Source organism: Tribolium madens, unplaced genomic scaffold (assembly GCF_015345945.1).
Source record: "Tribolium madens isolate multiple individuals breed KSU strain unplaced genomic scaffold, Tmad_KSU_1.1 Scaffold_1;HRSCAF=32;Tcas5.2_LG8, whole genome shotgun sequence".
NCBI lineage: Eukaryota > Metazoa > Arthropoda > Insecta > Coleoptera > Tenebrionidae > Tribolium > Tribolium madens.
In genome coordinates, this window is record NW_025400984.1 from 3,890,983 (window position 1) to 3,915,173 (window position 24,191).

The window sequence follows — 24,191 nt, forward strand, 5'->3', positions numbered from 1 at the left end:
TACTCATTCCCAGCCGTTGCTCCCTTAAGTTCTGAAACACACGGCGGCGATGACGTTGCAGTTTTCGCACGAGGACCATGGGCCCACCTTTTTAGTGGCGTCTTGGAACAAAATGTTATCCCACATTTGATGGAGTACGCGTCTTGCGTGGGGGAAGGATTGACTGCTTGTGATCAAATCAATTAAAAATAAGGAAAAAAAAATTTAATAGATTAAAATTTGTTTTATTTTGGTAGCGAAAGGGTTGAGGAGGTTTCAAGGTCGCAAATCTGTTTACTGATAACCGATAAAAATCTTTTTTAACGAGTTGAGTACATTTGTAGATAAGTATGAAAGGATCTAAGGATATCTTTAGATCAGACTCGTTTTTATTGTCAACATTTTTGCTATAGCACAAGATAAAAAGACAAATTTTTCTCATCAAAAAATTGACAAACAATAGTACATTGTGCAAATAATTCAACTTAAACTCACTTTTACTCCAAATAACATATATTATTTTATCCGCAAACGTATTCAGATCGAGAGTAAAGAGCAACACAATAATTAGCAAGTAAATGAACAAAATAAACAGCACGCTTGCAAGTAATGAAATCATAACAACGATGCTTATAAACAAACATCACGCGTCAGTATCGGAATTTGTGTTGCAATTTCCAAAAGTGTTTAATAATTTAACTAGTGGATGACTAGTGCAGTAAGTAGTGCAAAATGTCGAATGCTAATGATCTACAATGTACCTCTCCAGAAATTGTTAAAACAGCAAAAGAGATAAGAAGAAGAAAGAGATAACATTGGTAAATTTCAAATAAAAACGCTTAGTTGCAAAAATAGAATTTTTACTCCATGGCTGAAAAGTGAAACTTTTACTTGTGTCATTTAGTCATAAAAGTAATCATTTTTGTGACGTTTGTGAATGAAACATCGAAAACCGGTCAAACAGTTAAAAATCAAAAATACTTTTAAAAAACTTAGTTTTAGGGGTGCATGTAAAACTTGAATCACCTTGTATAAAAATACAACAATAATCATTGTCCAAATCAGAGTTTTTTTGCTTTTACGAGCGCCTAAACGACGCTATAAAACTTTCGTCCCTCTTTTATTTCTTTTTTCCTTAAAACACCCTCAAAAAAACATCCCTACGACTGAAAAATTTAATTAAAGTGATAACTAATTCTCTCCCGATAACAACTATAATCGCGTACATTAGCAACTGCTGACCATTCGAAGCCCAATAAACTCCCTTGTAGCACAAATGTTGCGCTGAAAAGTGACGCTTTGGACATCTTTCAGTTTCAGTAGCGTCTGAAAGCGTCGTAAAGACGGACGCGTTCCAAGGCCGCCTTTTCGTACGCGGACACTACACATAAATCATGTTACCCATGAAAATTTTTCAAAATTAAGTGTCGACACTATTTTTCGAAATTCGTCGATGGTAAGTATTTCTTGGTTGGCAACGACATGAGATTATAAATAAATGAGGCCTTGATAATTCATTAAATCGAGAGAGAATTTCATTTAATCAAGCAAGCCACAAAAGGGGCGATTTTTCTTACGATAAAAACACACTAGGTCAAAAATAATTAAATTAAATTTCCAACTTAAAAAAAAACTCAAGATTTACTGCGACACTTCAGCTAATTTTACTCAAAAGCTCGTAAAATAGTCGTTTCAGGCAACAATTAAAATTAAAAGTCGGTAAAAACGTGTTTATGGCTCTGGTAACCCAAGTACAATTCAAATAAATATCAACAAATGCGATTATCTCCAAAATGGGTTGAGTTTTCAGTTGTTATTCCAATTTAACTTATAAAAAAAAATAAAAACTCGTAATCTAGAAAAAGTTTGGAGCCAATTGAGTTGCTCGATGTCAATAAGGGCAAAGAGTGGAAATAATCCGGAAAAAACAACTGTGCTACTTCAGCAGAAAAGTTTAATTTCAGTTTCAGACACTAAAATTTTAATGTCTCACTTTTCGATTAATAAATCTTCTCCTTTCCGAACTAATCCAATTTGTTTTGGTGTTTTGTAATTTAATTTTAAACCTGATTACATTACACAAATAATGAGAGAGTTGTAAATGTTCCAAGTTTAATATTTTGGCATAGAAACCGTTAAATTACTTTCGCCCACATAATTACGACCTTGTTGTTTAAATAATTAATTGCTTGCGAAAAAGCATCTTTCTTTTATTTATCATTTCCTGGGACCCCATTTTCGTCCCAGATCGATTTATTTGTATTTTTATTAAGGTCGAAAACACGCGTTGGAAAAAACAAATGATCCGAATTTAATCCGCCAGTGTAAAAATAAATTTGGCACAAAGTTTCGGAATCTCGCGATGGAGAAGAAAGCAATAAAATTGATCGTGTATTTCTCCACCTCTGATTATGATTGATTTGTGTGCTTGACGTCCTTCTTTGCTTGTATCGTCTTAATTGCGGAACAATTTAATTACTGGCCTTATTGTTGGTGCGAAAATTAGATTGCCTAGGCGATGGCGTGAATCTAATTAGTAAATTAACTCTGAACGGCTTAACTTGGCGAAATTTTTCGTCGCGGTTTTGGAAGTTTGCGAAAAACAAAAATGTGCGTGTTGATGATACACTTAATTTTAATTAAAATTCTAGTCAAGTGGTTGATTATTTGAACGAATTCGAGACGGTTTTTTTTGCTCTCTTGACTTAATTACAATTTTAAATCCAAATTGAAAGTTTCAAAGAGTGGATTAACTTTATTGTGAAATTATTTTATAACCGACTTTGAATAAATCTCACAAGAGGGTTTTTAACTGAGAAATTTTCTTCGAGTGGTGCTAATATTCATTTTATGTAATGGCGAGTTATATTCATAAATTTTATTGTACACAAGTTTATGGTGGCAGGGTTATAAGCGCATTTTCATAATTTTTCGTTTTATGGGTGAAATGACAACGCAAATAAAAATTCTGACGAATTTGAGCCGCGATGTAGGAAAAAATGACTTTATCAGAAAAATACGTAAAACGTTATTGGATCGGATGTAAAAAAATGTTCTTGAGTTCTTGAGTTTGTAAATACACAACATGTAAATAACTCAGTTTTTCATAAAATTATAAAATTGGATCAAATGACGTTAGTTCTAGAAAGTCAGAAAAGTGAATTAAGACGATTTTGAGAAAGCAAAAAAATTTAAGACTATAAATTTGATCTGAATTCATTCCAAAGAGTTGAAGAGAAGTATATAAAACGTTGTAGAAACGCAAAAAATAATTTTCTAAAATTTTTATTTACAAATAAATCCACTGGATTAGAACAGAGACACTGGCTGAGAGCGTGATGGCGCAGTGACATAAGGTTTAAATGTGGAACTTGCTTCAACAAAAAATTCAGTACTGAAATATGTGCTTTATTGATTTTTTCAAAAACTTCTAAAAGTTGCAGATTTTTAAGGCCAAAACATTTTTCAAGCTAAATATTAATTTTCGCCAAAAGCGCATAAAACGGTGTAAAAACGCAAAAAATACGTTTTTCAAAATTTTATATACACTGAGCGGCAAAATTATGGAATAATTTTATTAAAACTGAATGTATTTTGTTTTGGCAAAAATGTTCAAACAGGTTTTTGAAAAATACACAATTCGTTTTTTGATATAAAATTATACACTTTTTGGTTTTTGAGTGATAACGTTATCGACATTTTTTTCAATAAAAACCCCTAATTTTTTAAACTAATTCGAATTTAATTGTCGAAATTTAAAAAGTAATAAACGTAAGTTTTAGTATCAACAAATCAAGTTGAAAATTGTGCATTTTTTGAAAAGAAAATTGACCTGTTTGAGCATTGTTGCCAAAATAAAATAACAAAATGTTTTCAATAAGATTATTCCATAATTTTCCCGCTCACTGTATAAATGAATTCATGAAATTAGAGCAAAGACACTGGTTGGAGGCGTAATAGCGCAGTAACATAAAGTTTAAGTTTTGAATATGAAAACTGCTTTCATAAAAATTTCAGTGCTTGAAACATATTTCTTTTTTAGCTATACTGACTTTTTCAAAGACTTCTAAAAATTGTAGTTTTTTTGACGCTAAAGAGTAAAAAAAATATTTTTAAAGCAAAACAACCCAAAATTTTACTGAAATACAAAACACTTGATATCTAAGCCCAAAAAATAAATAATCTTAAAGTATTTTATCCAAAATAACGTTTTTTACACTTATATTAATCTGTTCCACAAAAGTTAAGGAAGTGTGCAATAATTACAATAATTAATTAAATTAATAAATTGTGAGATAAAAGCAGATATTTTTTTACTTTTTTGTTTTTGCTGTATTCTACAATGCCTAAAAGAATAAAATTTGTTCGTGGAGGAGTTTATTTCAAAAAACTCAGAAAATGCATAACAATTCTTTTGTGTTTTGAATGTGAGTAGCGAATTGTAAAAACAATCGAATTTCAACAAAAATCAAAAAAATTGTAAAGTTTAAAATTGATTCCAATGCACTGTACAAACGTTTTATGTCTGAATGAATACATTATATTGGAACAAAGACATCGTCTAGAGGCGTGATAGCGCAGTGAAAGTTGTAGATTTTTAAGCATAAAACATTATTCGGGCTAGGTTTTGAATTTCTTTAAAGAAATACATGAAACATTATAGAAAAGAAAAAAAAATTTTTTCAAAGTAAAGAGTAGACACTGGCCAGAGGCGTAATGGCGCAGTCTCATGAATTTAAAAATGATTCCTTCAGTACTGAAATTAGTATGTACTTCTGAAAATTTTTAGGTAAATTTCCTTGGGCTAAAGAGTAAACAAAAAGCTATTCTGAAAGCAAAACAACGCAAAAATTTACTGAAAAACTGAATACCTATCCACTTTGAGTCTCGATGTGCAACCCCACGAAATAAATAATTCATAAGTCTTTTATGCAAAATTGTCTTCGTTACGTCTGTTTGCGAACGCAAATATATCAAAGTTATTCAAAGATGTAATTGCGAAAATCGATGCATGATAATGTTTTAATGAAACTTGTTTTGTTTCGAGTGTGAATCTTTTTATGCGGCTCATTTCAGCAAAACCACTTTGTGCCCCCAATAAATCTTATTTAAATCCAGTCGGCACGTCGCTGAAAAATTGATTTATCGCCGCTTTTATCAAAAAGTTTATAAATATTTGCGTGAAATAATTGGCATTCCGTGAAGTGAATGAAATTCGAGTCTCTCCCGAAAAAAATAATCCGCATGACACGTCTACTCTTATTACTAATCAGCTAATTAAACGTTCCGGGTGAAAAACCCCGATGAAAGAATTCCAATTATCATTCAAAATAATGGACGCTGACATGTTAATTACTTTAAAACCACCCTCAGCCACGTGTGAAATTTCCAATTAATAACCGGGGCTTTTCCGCGAAAAAACTATTTATCATTTTGTGAAACTCTTTGTTTTCCAGTGCGACAATGTCGAAGCAGAACTCCAACAACGTGTCGCAGGGCGACGACGCCTCCTTGCGCTCCCTCAGCTCGGAGGACGTCTCCCAAGCCCCTCGTGGCTACTGCTGTGCCAAATCGGCCAACCCCGCCGATGGCAAAGGGCGCAAATTGCACCTTTTGCAAATGCTCGTCTTGCCCTTCATCCCCATCATGGCCCTGATTGTACAAACAGCCGTCATACTCAACAACATCATGGTCTATCGACAAGAAGTCATGGATATTGAAAACCAGGTGACTGACGTCTCATTTCGCCCCATGTCGGCTTAGATAAATATGCTTGGGAGGTTTTACAATGAGAAATTTATAGCAGACAAGTCTTTGGCGTAATCTTTTCGTTCCGGCTTTGTTGGAGGAAATAAATTGAATTTTTGTTCAGATGCAAATTTCAGGAGTTCGAACTTGAAGCCATTGTTGGCCTGATTTGGAGATGAAGAGACCGGAATTGGGACACGTAAAGGTTTAGATAAAAAAAGACACTTTCAAAGTAAAATTAAGTACTCAAAACAGATTGAAAATTGTTGTAAATGTACAGGGTGCTGCATTTTGGATGTCCGAATAGGGAATCTCCGAAACTAAGAGGTTTAGCCAAAAACGAGTGATACATTCTGGGGCTCATTTTTTGAGAAAATAATATTGGTTAAAACCGCATCCCGCTATTGTCTTTTGTTTTCAACTTACAGACAAAAGTTGACATTTTGGCGCAGGGCCGTAACCAGGATTTTATTTCGGGGGGGGGGGGTTTCTTGTTGGTCCATGAAAATGAAATTAAAGAAGACGGATTAAAAAGCAAAAATCTCTAAGTACACGTTTTTATTTTAAAATGAAATAAGAGATCCTAATTAAACATAAAAAAAATACAAATTAACTCACAAAAGTAACAAAAAATAAAATAAATTTTTAATACTTTTTATTGTTACAAATTTAAACAGGAGATGAATATTCATTTTTAAAACAAAAATTTTCTATGAACATATATCGAAAAATGCTACGCAAGGGGTGCGTCTTTTAATAGGTTTTTTTCAATATTTCCGAAATCATTTTAGAAAAAAAAATTCAAAATTTGCTACAGATGATAACTTTTATACACCTAAACAAGTACAAAAATAAAATGTTGAAATTTTTAATTAGGTGTTTCCTAAACTAGATGGGATTAGGGTAAAAATTTACTCTAACTATTTTGCCTGTGGTTTCTTGCCACTTTCAGCAACAAAATTTCATAGTTTTCATAAAAAAGGTCTTTTGTGTTTTTCCGATACAATTTACGGATTTTTAGTAAAAATCGGTTCAAAAATTTATGTTACAGACCATAAACAGCATAAAAATTAAAAATTAAATTTGCTTTACCGTTTAGGACGCCCCTGATTAAAATTTTTGTTATTTGGCATTTGTTTGGGTGTACATATAAAAGTACAAAATTTTGTAATTTTATCTATTCTGAAATATTAGGAAAAACCCTTTAAAAAACGTACCTTTTTTAGGAGGGTGTAGCTCCTTTTCATAGCATTTTTCAAAACATTTTTATCTTAAAATTAAATATTCTATTGACTATTTAAATTTGTACCTAACAATAAAAATGAAACACTGTATAATTAACACATGAAAAATTAAAAATTAAAAATTTAAAATTAACTCATTAAAATAACAAAAAAACTAAATTTTTAACACTTATAACACTATATAACAAAGTGCTCAGCATTTCGGGGGGGGGGGGTTTGAACCCCCTAAACCCCCCCTTGGGTACGGCCCTGTTTTGGCYAAATCCAAAAAAAATATATATCTTCGTTATTATAGAACATACGGATTTGAAATAAAGACATTATACAGGCACTTTTTACGAGGAATTTAATAATGTAATTAACAATTTTTTTCAGTTATTAGTTTAGCCGTAATAAGATAAACTTGTATTTTTTTAAATAGAAATCATAGACGGCTATGGCAATTTTGAAAAGCTTATTTTTTTCTGATCTAAAAAATATATATTTGTAACAAAATATTTTTTTATAACTATACTTAAAAAGTGAAATACATGTTTTGTGTGATAATGGAAAAACTATTTCACTCCAAATGTGTAAATAATAATCAATAAGAGTTTTGTGAACTGTAAAATAGATGAAAAAATAGATAAAATTATAAAGATTTAAAAAATACGATACGGTAGAAGCATTGAACAAATATGCGAGCGCCTCAGAACAAAATTATTACATATTTTTAAAAAATCCAAAAATAGGACAAACAAATGTGTCAACAGTCAACACAATTACAAAAAACATTTTTTTGATGATCTAATGGAGGTAGAACAACGTTTCACATAGACGGAATTTGGGTATTTGAATAGCCATATCGTCATTTTTGTGTCATATAAAATATATTTTATTGAAGATTTAAAGCGGCTTTTTTTACAACACTCTATGTAATACTAGAAGTTACAATGGAAATGTTAGATTGTTTAAAAACAAAGAAATGTTATTAGTCGCCAATAAGTCGATTTACAATTTATTTTGCATCTTTTTCATTACTTAGTACTTAGAAAACTCTTTCATTAGTGACACTGGTTGAATATAATATAGTTTAAATCCTTTTAGTTGAAGATGCAACATTTTTTCATGGCCAACTGCGAACAAAAATTTTTTGCTAAAAATGTATAATAATAATTTGTTACAAATATATAGAATATAGAATATATAGAATATATATAGAATAGAAATAAAAATATAGATATTTAGATACGAAAAAAACAAGCTTTTTAAAAATGACATAGTCATCTATGATACCCATTTAAAAAAATACGAGTTTATTTTATTACGGCTAAACAAACAACTGAAAAAAAATGTTAACAACATTATTAAATTCTACGTAAAAAAGTGCCTCAATAATGTCTTTATTTCAAATCTGTGTCTTCTATAATAACGAAGATATGATTTTTTTTAGATTTCGCTAAAATGTCAATTTTTGTCTATAAGTCGAAAACAAAATACGATAGCGGGATGCGGTTTTAACCAATATTATTTTCTCAAAAAATGAGCCCCAGAATGTATTACTCGTTTTTGGCTAAACCTCTTAGTTTCGGAAATTCCCTATTCAGACATCCAAAATGCAGCACCCTGTACAATATAGCAGCTCTATAAATATTTAAACATCGAGACTGTTGTGCTACGAGTTGTATCCCACAATTTTTCTTCTCCTAAACAAAAGAGAAAACATTGCAAGATTACAAGATACGCTTGTGGTTTGGCACTTTTAGCACCAATTACAGTATTTTTTTCTATTTTCTTGATAGGTTATGTCACAATGTAACAAATTTATATGGACGGGCTATGAGCAAATGTTTGTCTAAATTTTGATTCGCTACTGATATTTTAAGGCGTGATAAAATATTATATTTTGTTTTAATTTTTTAATATTATATTTTATCTTTCAGTATTACACATTTTTATTTTTTGTTAAAAAATACATACCTATTCCATAATTTAATAAAATTTTATACAAATATTTTTTTTCTAAAAATTTGCGGTTTTCTCTGTTGTTTTTTTGTAATATTTAAATTTAAAAGTATTACCAGATGAATTATGACTGCAATGAACAATTGCTTATACAGGGTGAATATAAAGTATGGAACCAAGCGGTTTTATTTTTAATCATTTGCCTCCAGAAAGTAATAATTAATATAGATTAAAATAATATAAAAAATGTGATCGTATTTTCAGAACGAAATTTTGTTTTGTTTTTGAGTTACGCGATTTTTTTTGTCAAAATTGCAATTTATGTAAAAAAATTAAACATAAAGTATATAATTGTAATTCTTAGAGTATAGCTTTTATGCGAAAAATGATTTTATAGTGGGTTGCCATTTAAAAAAATAATTTTTTTGTAGAACTCAAAAACAAAAGGAAATTTTGAAAAATGTTATTCTTGTTAAAACATCACATTTTTATAGTACTTTATCACTCATGAATTATTTTTTTTTAAATGAATAGTTTAAGCAAAAAACGTTTGGTTCCATACTTTTTATTCACTTAGTATGTATATTTTATATTTACAATTTTTGAACTTTAATTCTTTTGTTTTTTTTTCTCATGCTAGAATATTCAGGTTTTTTGTTACAGTATTTTACAATAACTGCAATAAGTTTGTGTTAATTTAGACTAAAAACGTTATTTTTGAGACATTACTTTAATAGTTATTTACATACAACAATTATTGCACCGAGTGGATTATTAAACCACGAGAGTAACGAGTGGTTTATCATCCATGAGGTGGAATAAAGCGTCCGATTTACACTCAAACAGTTGAATACAATTATTCAAATTAGACTCAACAAGGCTTAAACTTGATTTAAATCTGTCAAAAATAATTTCGTATTGAGAAATGCCAAACAGTTGTCAAAACTACCTTACACGGGAGAAAAACCGTAAATTTTGACAGTATCGAAGAATAAAAAAATTTGTATGATATTTTAAATCATAATAAAATTATCATATTTTACCTTTATTTTTTTATTACAGGCTCTATACCAAGATTTCATTTAAACATAATTTTTGCACAATTTCTTTTTTTATTTCTTTTTATAATATTTTAGGACAAAAATTTGGCCATTTAAATTGTTCCTAGTTACTTTTTGAGTTTTATTTTCGGATTTTAAGGTTTTATTARTTCGTAATATTTTTTATTCACAACCATATAAGAGGTTTAAAAGTGACTCATTACTGACCTCTTATTACCTACCTCTATTTTATTATTTACCTCTATGACTACCCTGATTTTTTAGTCCACTTTGTCACAATTAAAGGCATCAATTATAATGTTTGTTGCCATGACGATGAAAACAGTTGACACGATTGACAAATCAAACTTTTTGAACGTTTTTTTACTTTTTTTGCAAAAATGAACAGTGCGTTTGTGAATAAAATTGTATGCAAACGTCGGTGGAAAGTTTCATTTCTGTCTCGACGCAAGAAATGAAACACTTTCCACTTCGATATGTAATCTACTATTTATTCTCTTGTAATTTTACTTTTTTTATTACAAAATTTTATGATATGTTATAAATCAAAATTTAAATAATGTAATCTTACTTCATGAACAAATTTTTGTTTTATTTTTTAGTTTTTGTGTAATATAATTTTACGCTGTAAAGCAGTAAATTTTTTCGTTAGTATTTTTTTATTATTTGTTTATTATTTTTTACATTTAAAATTTTTGAGTTTTCAGTGATGTTTTGTATTATTTTTCTATTGCTAAAAGATATTTTACTTTATTTGTTTCAACAAATTTCTGTCTTGACATACGTTTTTTTATGTCATTTTAATTTGAACATTGCAGTCTATTTTTAATTTAATAAGAGTAAAGAATGCTATAACAAATTTTTGTCTGATTCTTAATCCATGAAAATAATAACAGACACATTTTTATCTGACAAATTATTACTTTTTTTATTTTATTTTTTTGTTGTAATTAACAACCCTTCATTTTTAATTTTTTTTGCTTGATTTTTTTTACAATATTTCATAATACATTATAATTCTTTCAATTTTTAATTTTTTTTTTATGACAAAAATTAGCATAGATAGTAGGAACAATTTAAATAATGACTTTTATTTATGTTTCATGGTGTAACACATGGGTATGAACGTGATATGAGGAATTTTGCCTAATTGTAATTCAGTTTTTCTTTTTTTCTTGAAAGGTCTAATTTGGTAAAATGTTTCAAGTGAAATCAGGCCACGTGACACGTGCGGAAGAAAAGCACCCTAATGAGCCGCACACGCTTTATGATCAAATAAAACAAATTTGGTGTTTGGTTGATGAAAATTTGTCTCCGTCGATTAAAAATTGGCGCGTCGCGACGCCCCAGTTATTACAATCGTCGAATGAYAGTTATCAAGTAGGCTTTATCTGTGTTAATCTTTTCGTAATTGAACGCCGTTGTGTTTCATACAAGGTGGCTTAGGYAATGAATTACATGCAAGCAAATATGTCGGCGTGTTTAATCACCTTGATGAATTAAGAGAAGAGGCGAAGCCACGCCGTTCCTCTTTGTGTCAATATGTGTTTTTCTACTGTTTGTTTTTTATTGTGTTGGGGACAGTGTAAAACGATCGGATGATTGATACATTGATACCAACCTAACGGAAGCGATGTTAGGAAACCGGTCATAACCATTCGATAGCTGGTATTAATCAATTCGGGATAATAAATTGGTAATAGGTTTTTCATTAGGTTGCCTCGGCGCCAATTACCGCCAGTCAACGCTGATCTTTCGGGTTTTAGCTTTATCATGGATTAGCACGAATGRCCTATTTAAACCTTGTAACAGACATCGYGACTAATTCAGATTTAGATCTCCACACATACAGGAAAGGATTTAGAGACTTCGAGACCCGACGATTTATCGTTTTTAATCTCAACMAAAAAATTAACCCAAGACGGGTTCATTTCCGAGAGAGATAAATGCTTTTTTAGGCTGATAGCTTCTTAATTATCTGCTCGAGAGACATTATAGGGGTTCTGGACGGAAATGGACGGAGAAAATTTATAAGGGCACATCAATTCAGGAATATACAGGGAGTTAAAAAAAGATTGTAAAATATTTTAGGAGATTATAATAGTAGATTATGTTATTAGGAGTAAAAGTGATTGTTTATGTGGCGAAGCTGAACGTTCATTTTGCCGAACGGAGTGAGGCAAATGGATTCAGCTGAGCCACATAAACTCACTTTTACTCCAAATAACATATACTATTTTATCTGCAAACGATTCAGATGGAACGAAAAGCACACCAATAATCAAGTAAATCACCTCAATAATCAGGACGCTTTGCAATAAAATCGTAACAAACGTCACTCGTCAGTTTCGGAATTTGTGTTGAGATTTCGAAAGTGTTGATTGATTTAACTGGTGTATAACTGGTGTAGTTTATAGTGCAATATGTTGAATGCTGATAATCTACCTTGTACCTCTCCAGAAAATGCTGAAAAAGCGAAAGAGACAAGAAAGAGACAACAGTGATAAATGTCAAAGTAAGTGTCAAGTAAAAGTAAAAACGCCTAGGCGTAAAAACAGTGTTTTTACTCCATGTCTGAAAAGTAAAACTTTTACCTGTGTCATTTAGTCATAAAAGTGGTCACTTTTGTGACGTTTGCAGATAAAGTTATTTTTTTTAATGGAAATGCCAAACAGTCTTAACGTTGGCATCACTAGTAAATTCATTAATGGTAATTTTAATAAATGAAGTTGGCATCAGTTCCGGTTTTTTGAATTAATTTGAAAACAATGTCATTAAATGTCAACACAAAAAATCGTCTAAGAAAATTTAGAGACGAAACACCAAAAAAGAAACAAATTCGGTACACTAATAGTTTTTCGAAATTTGTAAACGAATAATTCGAAAGCTGGAAATTAGAAAAAAAACCGTTAAAATGTAGACGCAATTTGTAATGCAGGTTTGCTAAACATTCTTGATTTTTAGCAAAAAATTGACAAGAATACAAAATAAACATGAATGAGAAAGAACCTCAGAAAGAACGCAATTAAATTAGTGTCTTGTGGATCGTTTTTTGAGGAATGAGTTGAAAAAGTAATAATTTTGAAACTAAAGCTGAAGAAGAATTTATAAAATGCATCAACTTTGAGCTCATTTCAATCAATTACAATTTATTGCCAATCATAATACCTACTTGTATCTTTTGCTAAATAATTCTGTATATACATCCTTTTTCTTCAAAGTTTTTGTAGCAAGAATCTCATTTTTGTCCACAACAGTGTACTTACATGCGGTGTGTTTCTGTCAAAATTATTAGCACTGAATTCTGTCTTTAGGCCTTAGGTAATGATGTTTTTCCTTAGTTATCCAACTATAGCGCTTTCAAAGAGCAAACAGGCACACAAGATTCATAAAAGTCAACATTTTGCCTTCATCTCAATTGGAACACATAACCATAATTTTTTAACAAAATTTCTAGGTACAAAAACAAAGAGCAAACAAAATTTGTGGCTACAGAGACAAGCTGCTACCAATTTTTTCACCAAAATTTTGACTTGGTAATTTCCATTTAAAAAAAACAGACTTTAGTATAGACCAAAACAAATAAAAAAAGTCTTGAGAAACATAAACATTACCCTCTTAAATATTTTGCAATCTTTTTTTAACACCCTATATATAGAAATTTTTACTATTTTCTGTAAAAATGTACCGGGTAGGTCAACTTTCATACGCACCCCTCCAAAACACCGTATCGAAAATATAATTAAAATATTAAACACAAAAAACGAAAATCAGACTCATTGCCCCTCCATAGAAATTCGTTAAGTCAAAAATTACTAAAATTTTCAGGTGACTATAGCCGAAGAGCTCGGCAAAGTTGTGACAAGAATGCAATTAGAGCGTTCCGAAGTCGCTTTTCACGTTTACACAAATGGCAGCAACTTACGGTAAGTTTCAACTTTAGAAAAAACTCCAAACAACTTATTTTTCAAGATCTAACCTATCGCGGCGCTTCGATCTGACGAATTCTGCTCTACAAAATATGAGCAGTTGGCCTGAAGTCTCTCTACCTTCAGATGACGGTCAAGTGACCCATCTGGACAAAGACACCTTCCAAAAAAAACTTGATGAGTTTCGGATAAAAGTTTTGAGTCGAGAGGAAAGTACAATGACTGAAGTCTTGTTGTGGTATACTTCAGTAAATGCCGCCATGTTGGAACACTTGACCAATCAGATCAAGGAAGCGGATAATAGTGGTGTATGGAGGTGGGGATAGTCACGTGACTGTTTTAATTTATCTGAATCAAAGTCTTTCAAGGTATTTATTGGCGTTCAAGAATTTACTCAAGAGTATTGAGAGTACAGGAATTGCGAGTGTCTACGGTGTCAATTATTTCGGAAGAGGGGAACTCAAAAGTGCCAATCACACGAGTTATATAAGACACGACGCCATTGCTAAAGACCTACTCAACAGTTCGTTGAATTTTGTCCCTCAGATGAAASATGAGTACAAAAAATTGACCTATTCAATGGTCGACTATGGCAAAGTAAAATTCAAGTATGTAACACTTGTGWCACTCTGAATGACCTAAAACATAAAACATATTTCAGCAACGACATTATCACACGTAATGAGAAACGTAAACCTAACATAACTGAAGCTTTGGACTATTTCGACTCTATTGCAACTTACACTGACGAATTACGCAAATTGCAACGCTATCTACGCCACACAATCAGGTATTAGTTATTCAAAAATTGCGCCAAATTCACCCCACCCTTGCAGAGACTACGTCACCGATGCGTTATACGAAGCCACCAATAAGGAGGCAGTAGGCGTGGCCATCCTTGTTGTCGTGTTGGCCGTTTCACCAATAATAATRTGGCTAGTCCACAACGCTGTTGCCACGATACAACTCTACGCCGCCAACTTGGCAAAAAAAGCCAAAGAATTGAAACGCGAGAAAAAGAAGAGCGATTCTTTACTCTTCCAAATGTTACCACCAAGCGTCGCGACGCAATTGAAACAGACTCGTCAAGTCCCCGCTGAATACTACGCCTCTGTTACGATTTATTTTAGCGATATTGTCGGATTCACTGAAATCGCCGCAGTGAGCACACCTTTGGAAGTATAGACACCTTGGGAAACTTTAATTACACAATTAAATAAAAAATTCCAGGTTGTGACTTTTTTGAATAAGATTTATCGGTTGTTTGATGCCCGAATTGAGTGTTACGATGTGTACAAAGTCGAGACTATTGGCGACTCGTACATGGTCGCCTCGGGCTTACCTGTCACTAACGGTAGTAGCAAAATGTTTGTATGCAACTCGTGTGATTTATTTTTTTTTAGGTAATAAACACGTGTGTGAGATTGCAAGCATGGCTTTGGACCTTCTGTCCGGTTCCAAACAGTTTAAAATCCCACATAGGAAGACCGAACGGCTTCAGATACGTTCGGGGGCTCACACAGGACCAGTCGTGGCGGGAATAGTGGGCTCAAAAATGCCWAGATATTGTCTTTTTGGAGATACAGTCAATACAGCGTCGCGGATGGAATCGACAGGAGAAGCCTCCAAAATTCATATTAGTCTCGACATGAAAAAGGCTCTAGACCTGATTGGAGGCTACCGTACTGAGCACAGGGGGCTTGTCGATGTTAAGGGAAAAGGGCTCATGGACACATACTGGCTGACTTGCAAGGAAGGGGCAGCCAATAGGAGCGTAGAAATGGAAACTCCGACATACTTTCCTGAAGATGAAGACGCCGAACCTGTCTTCATGCGAAGATTGAGAGATGAAAGCTATTTCTGAAGAAATAAACATTGAAATTTAACATTCCTTAATGTCGCTGTGTTGTTATTATTTAGGTTTTTCTAAATGTGTGCGTGGATCGGATAGATATGTGTACAAATAAAGATTATTTACATTATGTCACTTTTTTCTCAAATGTCAAAAATTGACGTATTTCTTTTATTATAATGATGAAATGGAGTTTATGTAACTCTACAAATAAAACCACAAAAATGCATGCGAATAATGTGGTTACGGTTTTATCGAGAGTTTTATGTAGTTAATTATCTGAAAATAACTCCACGAGCCTAAAAAATGTAAAACTTAAATCTAAACCAGAAATTTTGACGTAATTTTTTTATTAATGAAATGTAATCTATGCAACATAAAAACAATAAAACCGCATTTTAAAATTTTTTATAATTAATTGTACCTTAGAAAGCTTTGAAATTAAGTAAAAAAAATCCAAAATTTAAATTAATTTTAGAGAAAATTGGATCCTGAGATTGGTATGAATTTGGTTGGTAGTATGACGATGACGTAACTGACAGTTCAAATTATTTTGAGTGAGTGTTGGCTTTTTGCAGATTAAAAAATGAATTTTAAATGTCATTTCACCTTGAAATCATTAAAATAATGTTTTTTTAAGCGTGTTTGACCACCTTTTATTGACGCTTTGTGAAATCACAGCGTAACCATCTGTTAAATTAATGACGTGGCTTTAACGTAACCTCAAAAAACAAGTGTATTTCGTGGAAAATATGGAACGAAAGCGTGTGAAAAACCCTCCTCAACAAGCCTCCACGATGGAAAACGGCGAGAACCTCCATTACCGCCGACCGTCAAACCTCAAAGGCGACAAACAAAACATTGCTCTCCTCCTGTGTCTCTACACCCTTCAAGGTATCCCCCTGGGGCTCAGTTCGGCCATTCCCATGATCCTCCAAAACCGTGGAGTGAGCTACAAGCAACAGGTAGTCGATTTTGACCCCGAAAAAGTCACTAAATTTGAATTTCAGGCCGAATTCAGCTTCGTAACTTGGCCTTTTAGTTTGAAATTGCTGTGGGCCCCCTTGGTCGACTCGATTTTTTCCACCCGGATCGGCCGTCGGAAAACCTGGCTTATACCGACCCAATATTTAATCGGCGCGTTTATGCTACTGTTGAGCGGCCACGTCGACCAATGGCTGGGGGGCGAAGCCGTCGAGCCCAACATCGAGATTCTGACGCTGCTATTCTTCTCGTTGAATTTTCTAGCCGCCACACAAGACATTGCAGTGGATGGGTGGGCTTTAACAATGTTGAAAAAACACAACGTGGGGCACGCCTCCACGTGTAACAGTGTGGGGCAAACGGCGGGGTTCTTCCTCAGTTACGTGGTGTTTATGGCACTAGAATCGCCCAGTTTCTGCAACATGTACTTGAGGGCGGAGCCCCAAGACACAGGGATTGTGACTTTGCAAGGCTTTTTGTATTTCTGGGGGTGGATTTTTGTTTTGAGCACTACTCTAGTGGCAGTTTTCAAGAAGGAGAGTGAGTCGAGGGACAATCAACGCGAAGTTGTGCACGATCGAGACATCCAAACGGCGTACAAGAGCCTCAAAGACATCCTAGCGCTGCGCCCCATCCAGACCTTGGTCCTAATTTTACTAACGTGCAAGATTGGTTTTTCGTCAACTGATAGTGTCATGACCTTGAAACTGGTCGAAGCGGGGGTTCCCAAGGAGCGTCTGGGTCTCATGGCCATCCCCCTCATCCCCGTCCAACTTGCCCTGCCTCTCGTCATCGCCAAGTACACCACCGGTCCACGCCCCCTTGATATTTTCCTCAAGGCCATCCCTTACCGTCTTTTGTTCGGTTTCGTGGCCGCCTTTCTCGTGTGGGTGACTCCAGTTTTGGTCCCCGATGCCTCTCAAGGCTTGCCTTTCCTCTACGTTGTGTTTTTAGTCATTTGTTACGCTTTGCATCAAGTGTGCGTCTATTGTATGTTTGTTTCAATCATGGCCTTCTTTGCCAAAATCAGCGATAGTTCAGTGGGGGGCACCTACATGACGCTTTTGAATACGGTGACGAATTTGGGGGGAAATTGGCCCGCTATGTTGGCACTATACTTCGTGGATCCCCTAACGTGGAAGCAGTGTATGGGAGGGACGGAAAGTTTGGACAACACGTGTCGGAATTCCGTCGAAAAAGAGGTAAATTCAAAATGAGTCAAGCAATTTTTACAATTTTTTTTAGTTGTGTGTCACTAAAGGAGGCAAGTGCGTTACGGTCCTGGACGGGTTTTACATCGAAACCGTCATTTGTGCCGTCATAGGCTTCAGTTGGTTGCTTTGGGGCCGCAAAAAAATCAATTACGTCCAGTCACTCGACGATTACGCGTGGAAATTGACCAAGAGGAAGAGATAGTGATTTTTGCGTTTCAAGATTGGCACTGTTTTCCCCACTGTTATTTAGCTCAAAAATAGTTTATTTATTTTTGTTGAGTGTGTAAAAATTTTGCACTTTTATTATTGTTAATTTGAGACGAGCGCAGATTGTGATATTAAGTACGGGAGTGGTTCAAGCTTCCGACTAGTAGATGGCGCCGTCTATCTTGATATGTTTATAATTTTTGTATTTCCTCAAACCAAGGACAATATCGCATGGTGTGTGATTTTTCCAACACGAAATAAAAAGTAATTTTAGTAGATTTGTGTTTTATTTCTTTTGAAAGCTGCACAAGGAATGTGCTCGTCATTTACATAAAAACTTGACATTTATATGAGCGACCCTGAAGGAAGTGAAGAAAAAAGTGATAACTATGTTGTAAAGTATTTATTGAGTCTGAGTAATGAAAAATCAATTATTTTTTAATTGCGTAATTGCCGTTTCCGGGCTTGCAATCTATAAAACAAGTCGCAAAACTTTCTTTTCATCGCTTTTATAATCTGAAAAAACTACCAGATGAGTTAAAAAGACATTACATAAGGAAATAAATGAACATAATTTGCCAATTTCTAAACGCTTTACAGAAGGTTCGAAATTAAAATCAAATCTAGTGACAAGAGATTATAAATATTAATGAGGAAGTGATGTCTTAAGCACTTTTTAAGAGCTACAAGTACCTGACAAATTATTTAGAAGGTTAATGACATCTAAAAATTGTCAAAAAAATATTCTTTCTCTCTATACAAGCTTCAGAACATAAATAAAAATTCTACTAAATTGAATTATTAAATTTCCCTCCAATTTGCGGTTGTTTTAATTAACCACCAGATGGCGCAGGATAATTTCAAAATTGCAAATTTTTTTGCAAGGTCAAATGACTTGAATTTTAGGCCAAAAATCAGAAAAATGTCTCAACCAATCAAAATTTGTTTGTTCGATTATTTTGCACCCCCACATGTCAACACGCGATCTATTTTTACAAATTCGCTGGATTCGGCGATCGATTTGTCGCGCAACGTGCGCATTTTCCCAACCCCCATAAGAATTTTCCTTCAGTTCCCGACCATATTGCACAAACAATTGCACAAAATCAAGTAAGTCGAGCTTTTTATCACTGGTATCGCTTATCAGGGACGTTTTCAGCCCTTAATCATGCCCGGCTCGAGAAAAATGATTTTGAAACACGTCATGTCTGGAATTTGTTCAAAAATGAACCGAACCAAACAACTGCCTTCCGACGTGATGGAGACTCCTCTCAACCGCTGCCTTAACACTTTCGACATTACCTTATTGGGTTGCGATTTTAAATCGGGAAAGATTTGATTATTTAATTGTAATTATTCCAGGGGTGGGCCATATGGTGGGGGCGGGAATTTACGTCCTGACGGGCACCGTGGCCAAGGATATGGCCGGGCCTGGAATAATCCTCTCGTTTCTTTTAGCAGGACTGGCGTGTTTGTTGTCGGCCCTTTGTTACGCGGAATTTGGGACGAGGGTCCCTAAAGCCGGCTCTGCCTATGTCTACACCTATATCAGCATAGGTATGTGCAAATAAACCGTTCCAAAGCCTTCTTTTATATACACAAATAGAAGCGGTTTATTTATTTATACCGAGTGCTCGCAAAAATCAACATTAATTAAAAGCGATAATAATTTTAACGACGGTCGTAAGTCGGGATTTAGTGGCGATAAATTCGGAGTTAAGCTGGTCATTTCGGACTTTTTCCAATGGTTGGACTAGAGTTTATGTGTGTCGATGGTTAAGATGGTAGTACAGCGTTATTTATGCTATAGCTCGCAAATTAATGACCAAATATTTTGATTACTCAACCGGAGCGTTCCGGAATCGAACAAATCTCATAGAGAATCATCCGGGGAATTTGACGGTGTAAAACGTTTTTGTCTTAAACCGTTAGTTTTCGAGTTAAAATGTTTTTATTAAAAAAAATCGAAAAACTATAAACTCCGCTCTAGCCGAAACTGTAACTCCGATCGACTCCGGGTTTGTGCCATTCGATTGATAATTAAAAGCAAATTTCGACATTTTAGGTCTCCCGTGGGTGTTACAGTTTTTAAGAACACAAAATTTTGAAAAAAAAACAATTCTTGACTTTTTTTCAATTAGCGATTACGACCAATCAGGAGTTTCAGAATGACATTGATATTTTATTCTATTAATTCATTGTATTTCCACTGTTTTCAGATTAATTCTTAAAATTCCAAATTGATTTTTGTAATTCCAAATTAATTCTGATAGTTCTAAGAAATTCAACGTAATTTTAAAAAGAAATTATTTCCGATAATTTCAAAAATAATTCTAATAATTTTAAAAAATTCCCAGTACCTAATTCCAAAAAACATTCAATAATTTCAATAATCCATCGTAGTTGCATTGTTTTCAGATTAATTCCTATAACTCCAAATTAATTCCTCTAATTCCAACTTCATTTTCGTAATTTCAACTTATTTTTCGTAATTCCAAAATAATTCTTGTAATTCCTAATTAATTCTGATAACAAAAATTAACATAATTTTCAAAAGAAATTATCAACAGTAGTGTTCATGATTTTTTTTATAATTTTACCTAAGCAGGTAAAATTTTAAATTAATTTTCGTCGTCAATGTCATTTTTTGACAAGCTTATTTGGAAAGCTATTTGACGTTTAAACTATTTTTGTCTTTTTGAGACAGAAAAATCTATTGTCAAATTTCTGACAAAAAAGAATAATTTTTTTAGTGTGACATTGACGGTCAAAATATTTTGCACTCAACTGCAAATTTCTGTAATTCCAACTTAATTTCCGTAATTCTAAAATAATTCCTGTAATTTCAAATTAATTCCGATAGTTCTAAGAAATTCGACATAATTTTCAAAAGATTATTATCCCCAGTAATTTCAAAAAAAAATACAGTAATTCACAAATAAGTCCAGTAATCCGAACATAATTTTAATAATTCCAAATAATTCCAATCAATTTTGATTAAATTCCAAAAATTTGTAAAACTAATTCCAGAGTTGTTATTTGCGCAAATTTTATTTTTGAAAAAATTTTCACTCCGATCTTCTATATGACTATATGTTGTAGTTTTTTTTTGGCAATTAAGAAATTACAGCTCAGAATAGCAATCTTTGGGACAAGACGTACATGACATGTGCCAAAAAATCTATTGGTAATAAGATATTTTTTTGTAATTTTTTTTCAAATGATACTCAACACAAGGAAGGGGACTAGTGATAATGCAGTCAGTTATTAGCTGAATTTTTTTTTTTTTTTTTGATAAGGATCGAAAAAATTGTAGAAGACATCGTAGAAACGTGAACAATAAATTTTTTAAACATTTTATTTATGTATGAAAATAATAGATTAGAGCAGAGACAGTGGCTGTGGGCGTGACGGCACAGTGACACAAGGTATTGCGTCCGGGAGGTAAATTAATCATTTTTTTTTCTAATCCCAATAAGCATTTAAGTAAGAGAACTTTTTTTATCTTGAAATCAATTTTTTATTTTTTTTTACATTGGCAAAAGATCTACAAATTTAAAATAAGACCAAATGACGTTTTTTGTACTTCTATAATGGTCTAAGAAGTTGGAAAAGTGCATAAAATATTGTTGGATCGAATATAAAAAAAACTCATTTCAAACATTGAAATTAGTTAAAAAGTTTAAAATTGAATTTCTATAAAAAAGCAAAATCTAAGCTCATTTTTATGAATCACTTTGTGTTTGAAAATAAATGAATTTCCGTTGTTTTTAGATTAAAATTAAAGTTCAGTTTTTTTTATAAAATTATACAATTTAAGGCGAATTCTGGGCCTTCGTCATCGGGTGGAACATCCTCCTGGAGCACATGATCGGCGCCGCGTCGGTGGCTCGCGCTTGGTCCGGCTACGTCGACTCCCTCTTCGGCGGCGTCATCAGCAACACCACCATCTCCTTCACCGGCGAACTCCACGAGCAACTCCTCAGCCGCTACCCCGACTTCCTCGCCTTCACCGTCTGCATCGCCTACGCCCTCCTCCTGGGCATCGGCGTCAAAGGCTCAACCATGGTCAACAGCCTCCTCACTGTCATCAACCTGGCCGTGATGGGCCTCGTCATCTCCGTCGGTTTCTACTACGCCGACGAGCAAAACTGGACCTCCCAGCGTGGAGGCTTCCTCCCCTACGGCATAGGGGGCGTCATCGCCGGCGCTGCCACGTGTTTCTACGCCTTCGTCGGGTTCGACAGCATCGCCACGTCGGGGGAGGAGGCCAAAAACCCCTCATTTTCCATCCCTATGGCTACGGTACTCTCCATGGGGGTTGTCACTCTTGGGTACATTCTAGTCTCAGCAGCCTTGACTCTTCTAGTGCCCTACTACGAGATTAACCCCAATGCAGCCCTTCCGGAGGCTTTCAGTCACGTGGGGATGCACTGGGTCAAGTATGTTGTCTCTCTGGGGGCTATTTGTGGCATGACGACCACACTTTTCGGCTCGCTATTCTCRCTCCCWAGATGCATGTATGCAATGGCAGTTGATGGTCTCCTCTTCAGTTTTCTCGGCAACGTCAACTCGAAAACKCAACTTCCGCTCACTAACCTCGTCATTTCCGGCCTATTCTCAGCCCTCATTGCCCTATTATTCGACTTGGAGAAACTAGTCGAGTTTATGTCAATTGGTACTTTACTAGCCTATACTATAGTCAGTGCTTGCGTCATCATTCTGAGATACAGACCGACCTATGAGCCAGTCAAACCCGCCTCAACTCCAGCCTCAGAAATTTCTGCTTCTACCTCAGAATTAACCACACCTGGATCAGAAATAGTGACCCTAGTTGGCACTTTACGAGTCCAGTATAGTTGGCTGGGGCCAATTTTCGGGCACTGTGAACCCGGCTCAGTGGTCACAGCTTCAGTTTTTGTCTATACGACATTCAGTGCTGCCCTCTGTATCCTCTTTCAAGTCTCCTCGACRGACCTTAAGAACGGCATTTGGTGGACTATAATTCTAGCKAGTTTCTTCATCTTCATCATGGTYGCATCCCTGATGGTCATTATTGCCCATCARCAGAACACCACCGGGTTGAGATTCAAAGTACCAATGGTACCATTAATGCCCGCTTTGAGTATTTTGTGCAACATCGAGTTTATGGTCCATTTGAATGTCCTAACTTGGCTCCGGTTTTTCGTTTGGATGATTCTAGGTCCGTTTTTATAATTTTTTTTCAAAATTACATAATTTTTTCACAGGAATGTTGGTCTATTTCTTGTATGGTATCCATCACAGCAAGGAAGGTGAAGGCAATTCGAGTTATTCCATCCTGATGACGTCTTCGGAAGCTGTGAAGGAGAAATGGGGCTCCACTACGAAAACTAARTTTAAAGGAGCTTTGACCAGAAGGAAATCGTCAAATGGCGATCGAAGTGCCATTATTGATGAGGAGGAAAGTACCGAGTAGGGGAATTAGGAATAGGATAGTCAGGGAATTTTTTTTGCTTTAATAATAACTGGCATATCGACGAAAATTTGTTTTCGCTGGTTATTCTGTTGGACACATTGAAAATCAAAGCATAGAGATATTTATTGTAAATATAACTACATTGGTGTTATAATAAACAGGAACAAAGAAAACACTCTTTTATTTAGGCCAAAATCATTCAAACCAAAAATTTAAAAAATGTGAATCTGAAATTAATTAGTAAAAGGAATAAAAAAAATGGTTAGATAACCAGATTAAAAAATCTCTTTAGGTTTTGTTAAAAATAAAAAAAAATACAAAAATTGCAGAGTAGTCTGAAAATTGTTACATTTTTATAGTAGGTAAACAAATGAAAACTATAAAAATTTCAGATTTTTTAGAATCTCCTTAAAATCAAAACTAAAAATTGCGTTCATGAAAATACCATGAAATAACTACAATTCATATATTTTTTTAAAATAGTACAAACAAAATTTGACTTTCTGAAAATTTGAATTGTACCGACTTTCAAAACCTTACGATTTCAAATATTTTGCTCATATGAAAATCC

The 24,191-nt window shown here is 33.9% G+C and overlaps 3 protein-coding genes across 5 annotated transcripts; all 3 read left to right on the forward strand.

Moving 5' to 3' along the window:
- Positions 1 to 1,309: 1,309 nt before the first annotated feature.
- On the forward strand, positions 1,310 to 16,143 carry LOC123016415 (receptor-type guanylate cyclase gcy-3). Of its 2 annotated transcripts, none has more exons than XM_044416798.1 (9): positions 1,310 to 1,435; positions 5,436 to 5,706; positions 13,805 to 13,902; positions 13,949 to 14,221; positions 14,265 to 14,513; positions 14,567 to 14,695; positions 14,742 to 15,084; positions 15,136 to 15,259; positions 15,309 to 16,143. In XM_044416798.1, the coding sequence occupies exons 2-9, from the start codon at positions 5,443 to 5,445 to the stop codon at positions 15,767 to 15,769; spliced, it is 1,941 nt and encodes a 646-aa protein (XP_044272733.1). In that variant the 5' UTR covers positions 1,310 to 1,435; positions 5,436 to 5,442; the 3' UTR covers positions 15,770 to 16,143. The 2 variants fall into 2 exon arrangements, with proteins under 2 accessions (XP_044272733.1, XP_044272734.1); XM_044416799.1 differs by having other exon boundaries at positions 14,274 to 14,513.
- A 125-nt stretch (positions 16,144 to 16,268) lies between these two features.
- On the forward strand, positions 16,269 to 18,438 carry LOC123016477 (acetyl-coenzyme A transporter 1). Of its 2 annotated transcripts, XM_044416896.1 has the most exons (4): positions 16,269 to 16,314; positions 16,398 to 16,722; positions 16,768 to 17,943; positions 17,987 to 18,438. In XM_044416896.1, the coding sequence occupies exons 2-4, from the start codon at positions 16,510 to 16,512 to the stop codon at positions 18,155 to 18,157; spliced, it is 1,560 nt and encodes a 519-aa protein (XP_044272831.1). In that variant the 5' UTR covers positions 16,269 to 16,314; positions 16,398 to 16,509; the 3' UTR covers positions 18,158 to 18,438. The 2 variants fall into 2 exon arrangements, with proteins under 2 accessions (XP_044272831.1, XP_044272830.1); XM_044416895.1 differs by having other exon boundaries at positions 16,285 to 16,722.
- A 706-nt stretch (positions 18,439 to 19,144) lies between these two features.
- LOC123016401 (cationic amino acid transporter 4) lies at positions 19,145 to 23,778 on the forward strand. Its single transcript, XM_044416772.1, has 5 exons — positions 19,145 to 19,272; positions 19,322 to 19,472; positions 19,525 to 19,719; positions 21,983 to 23,365; positions 23,412 to 23,778. The coding sequence occupies exons 2-5, from the start codon at positions 19,331 to 19,333 to the stop codon at positions 23,618 to 23,620; spliced, it is 1,929 nt and encodes a 642-aa protein (XP_044272707.1). The 5' UTR covers positions 19,145 to 19,272; positions 19,322 to 19,330; the 3' UTR covers positions 23,621 to 23,778.
- Positions 23,779 to 24,191: the final 413 nt, after the last annotated feature.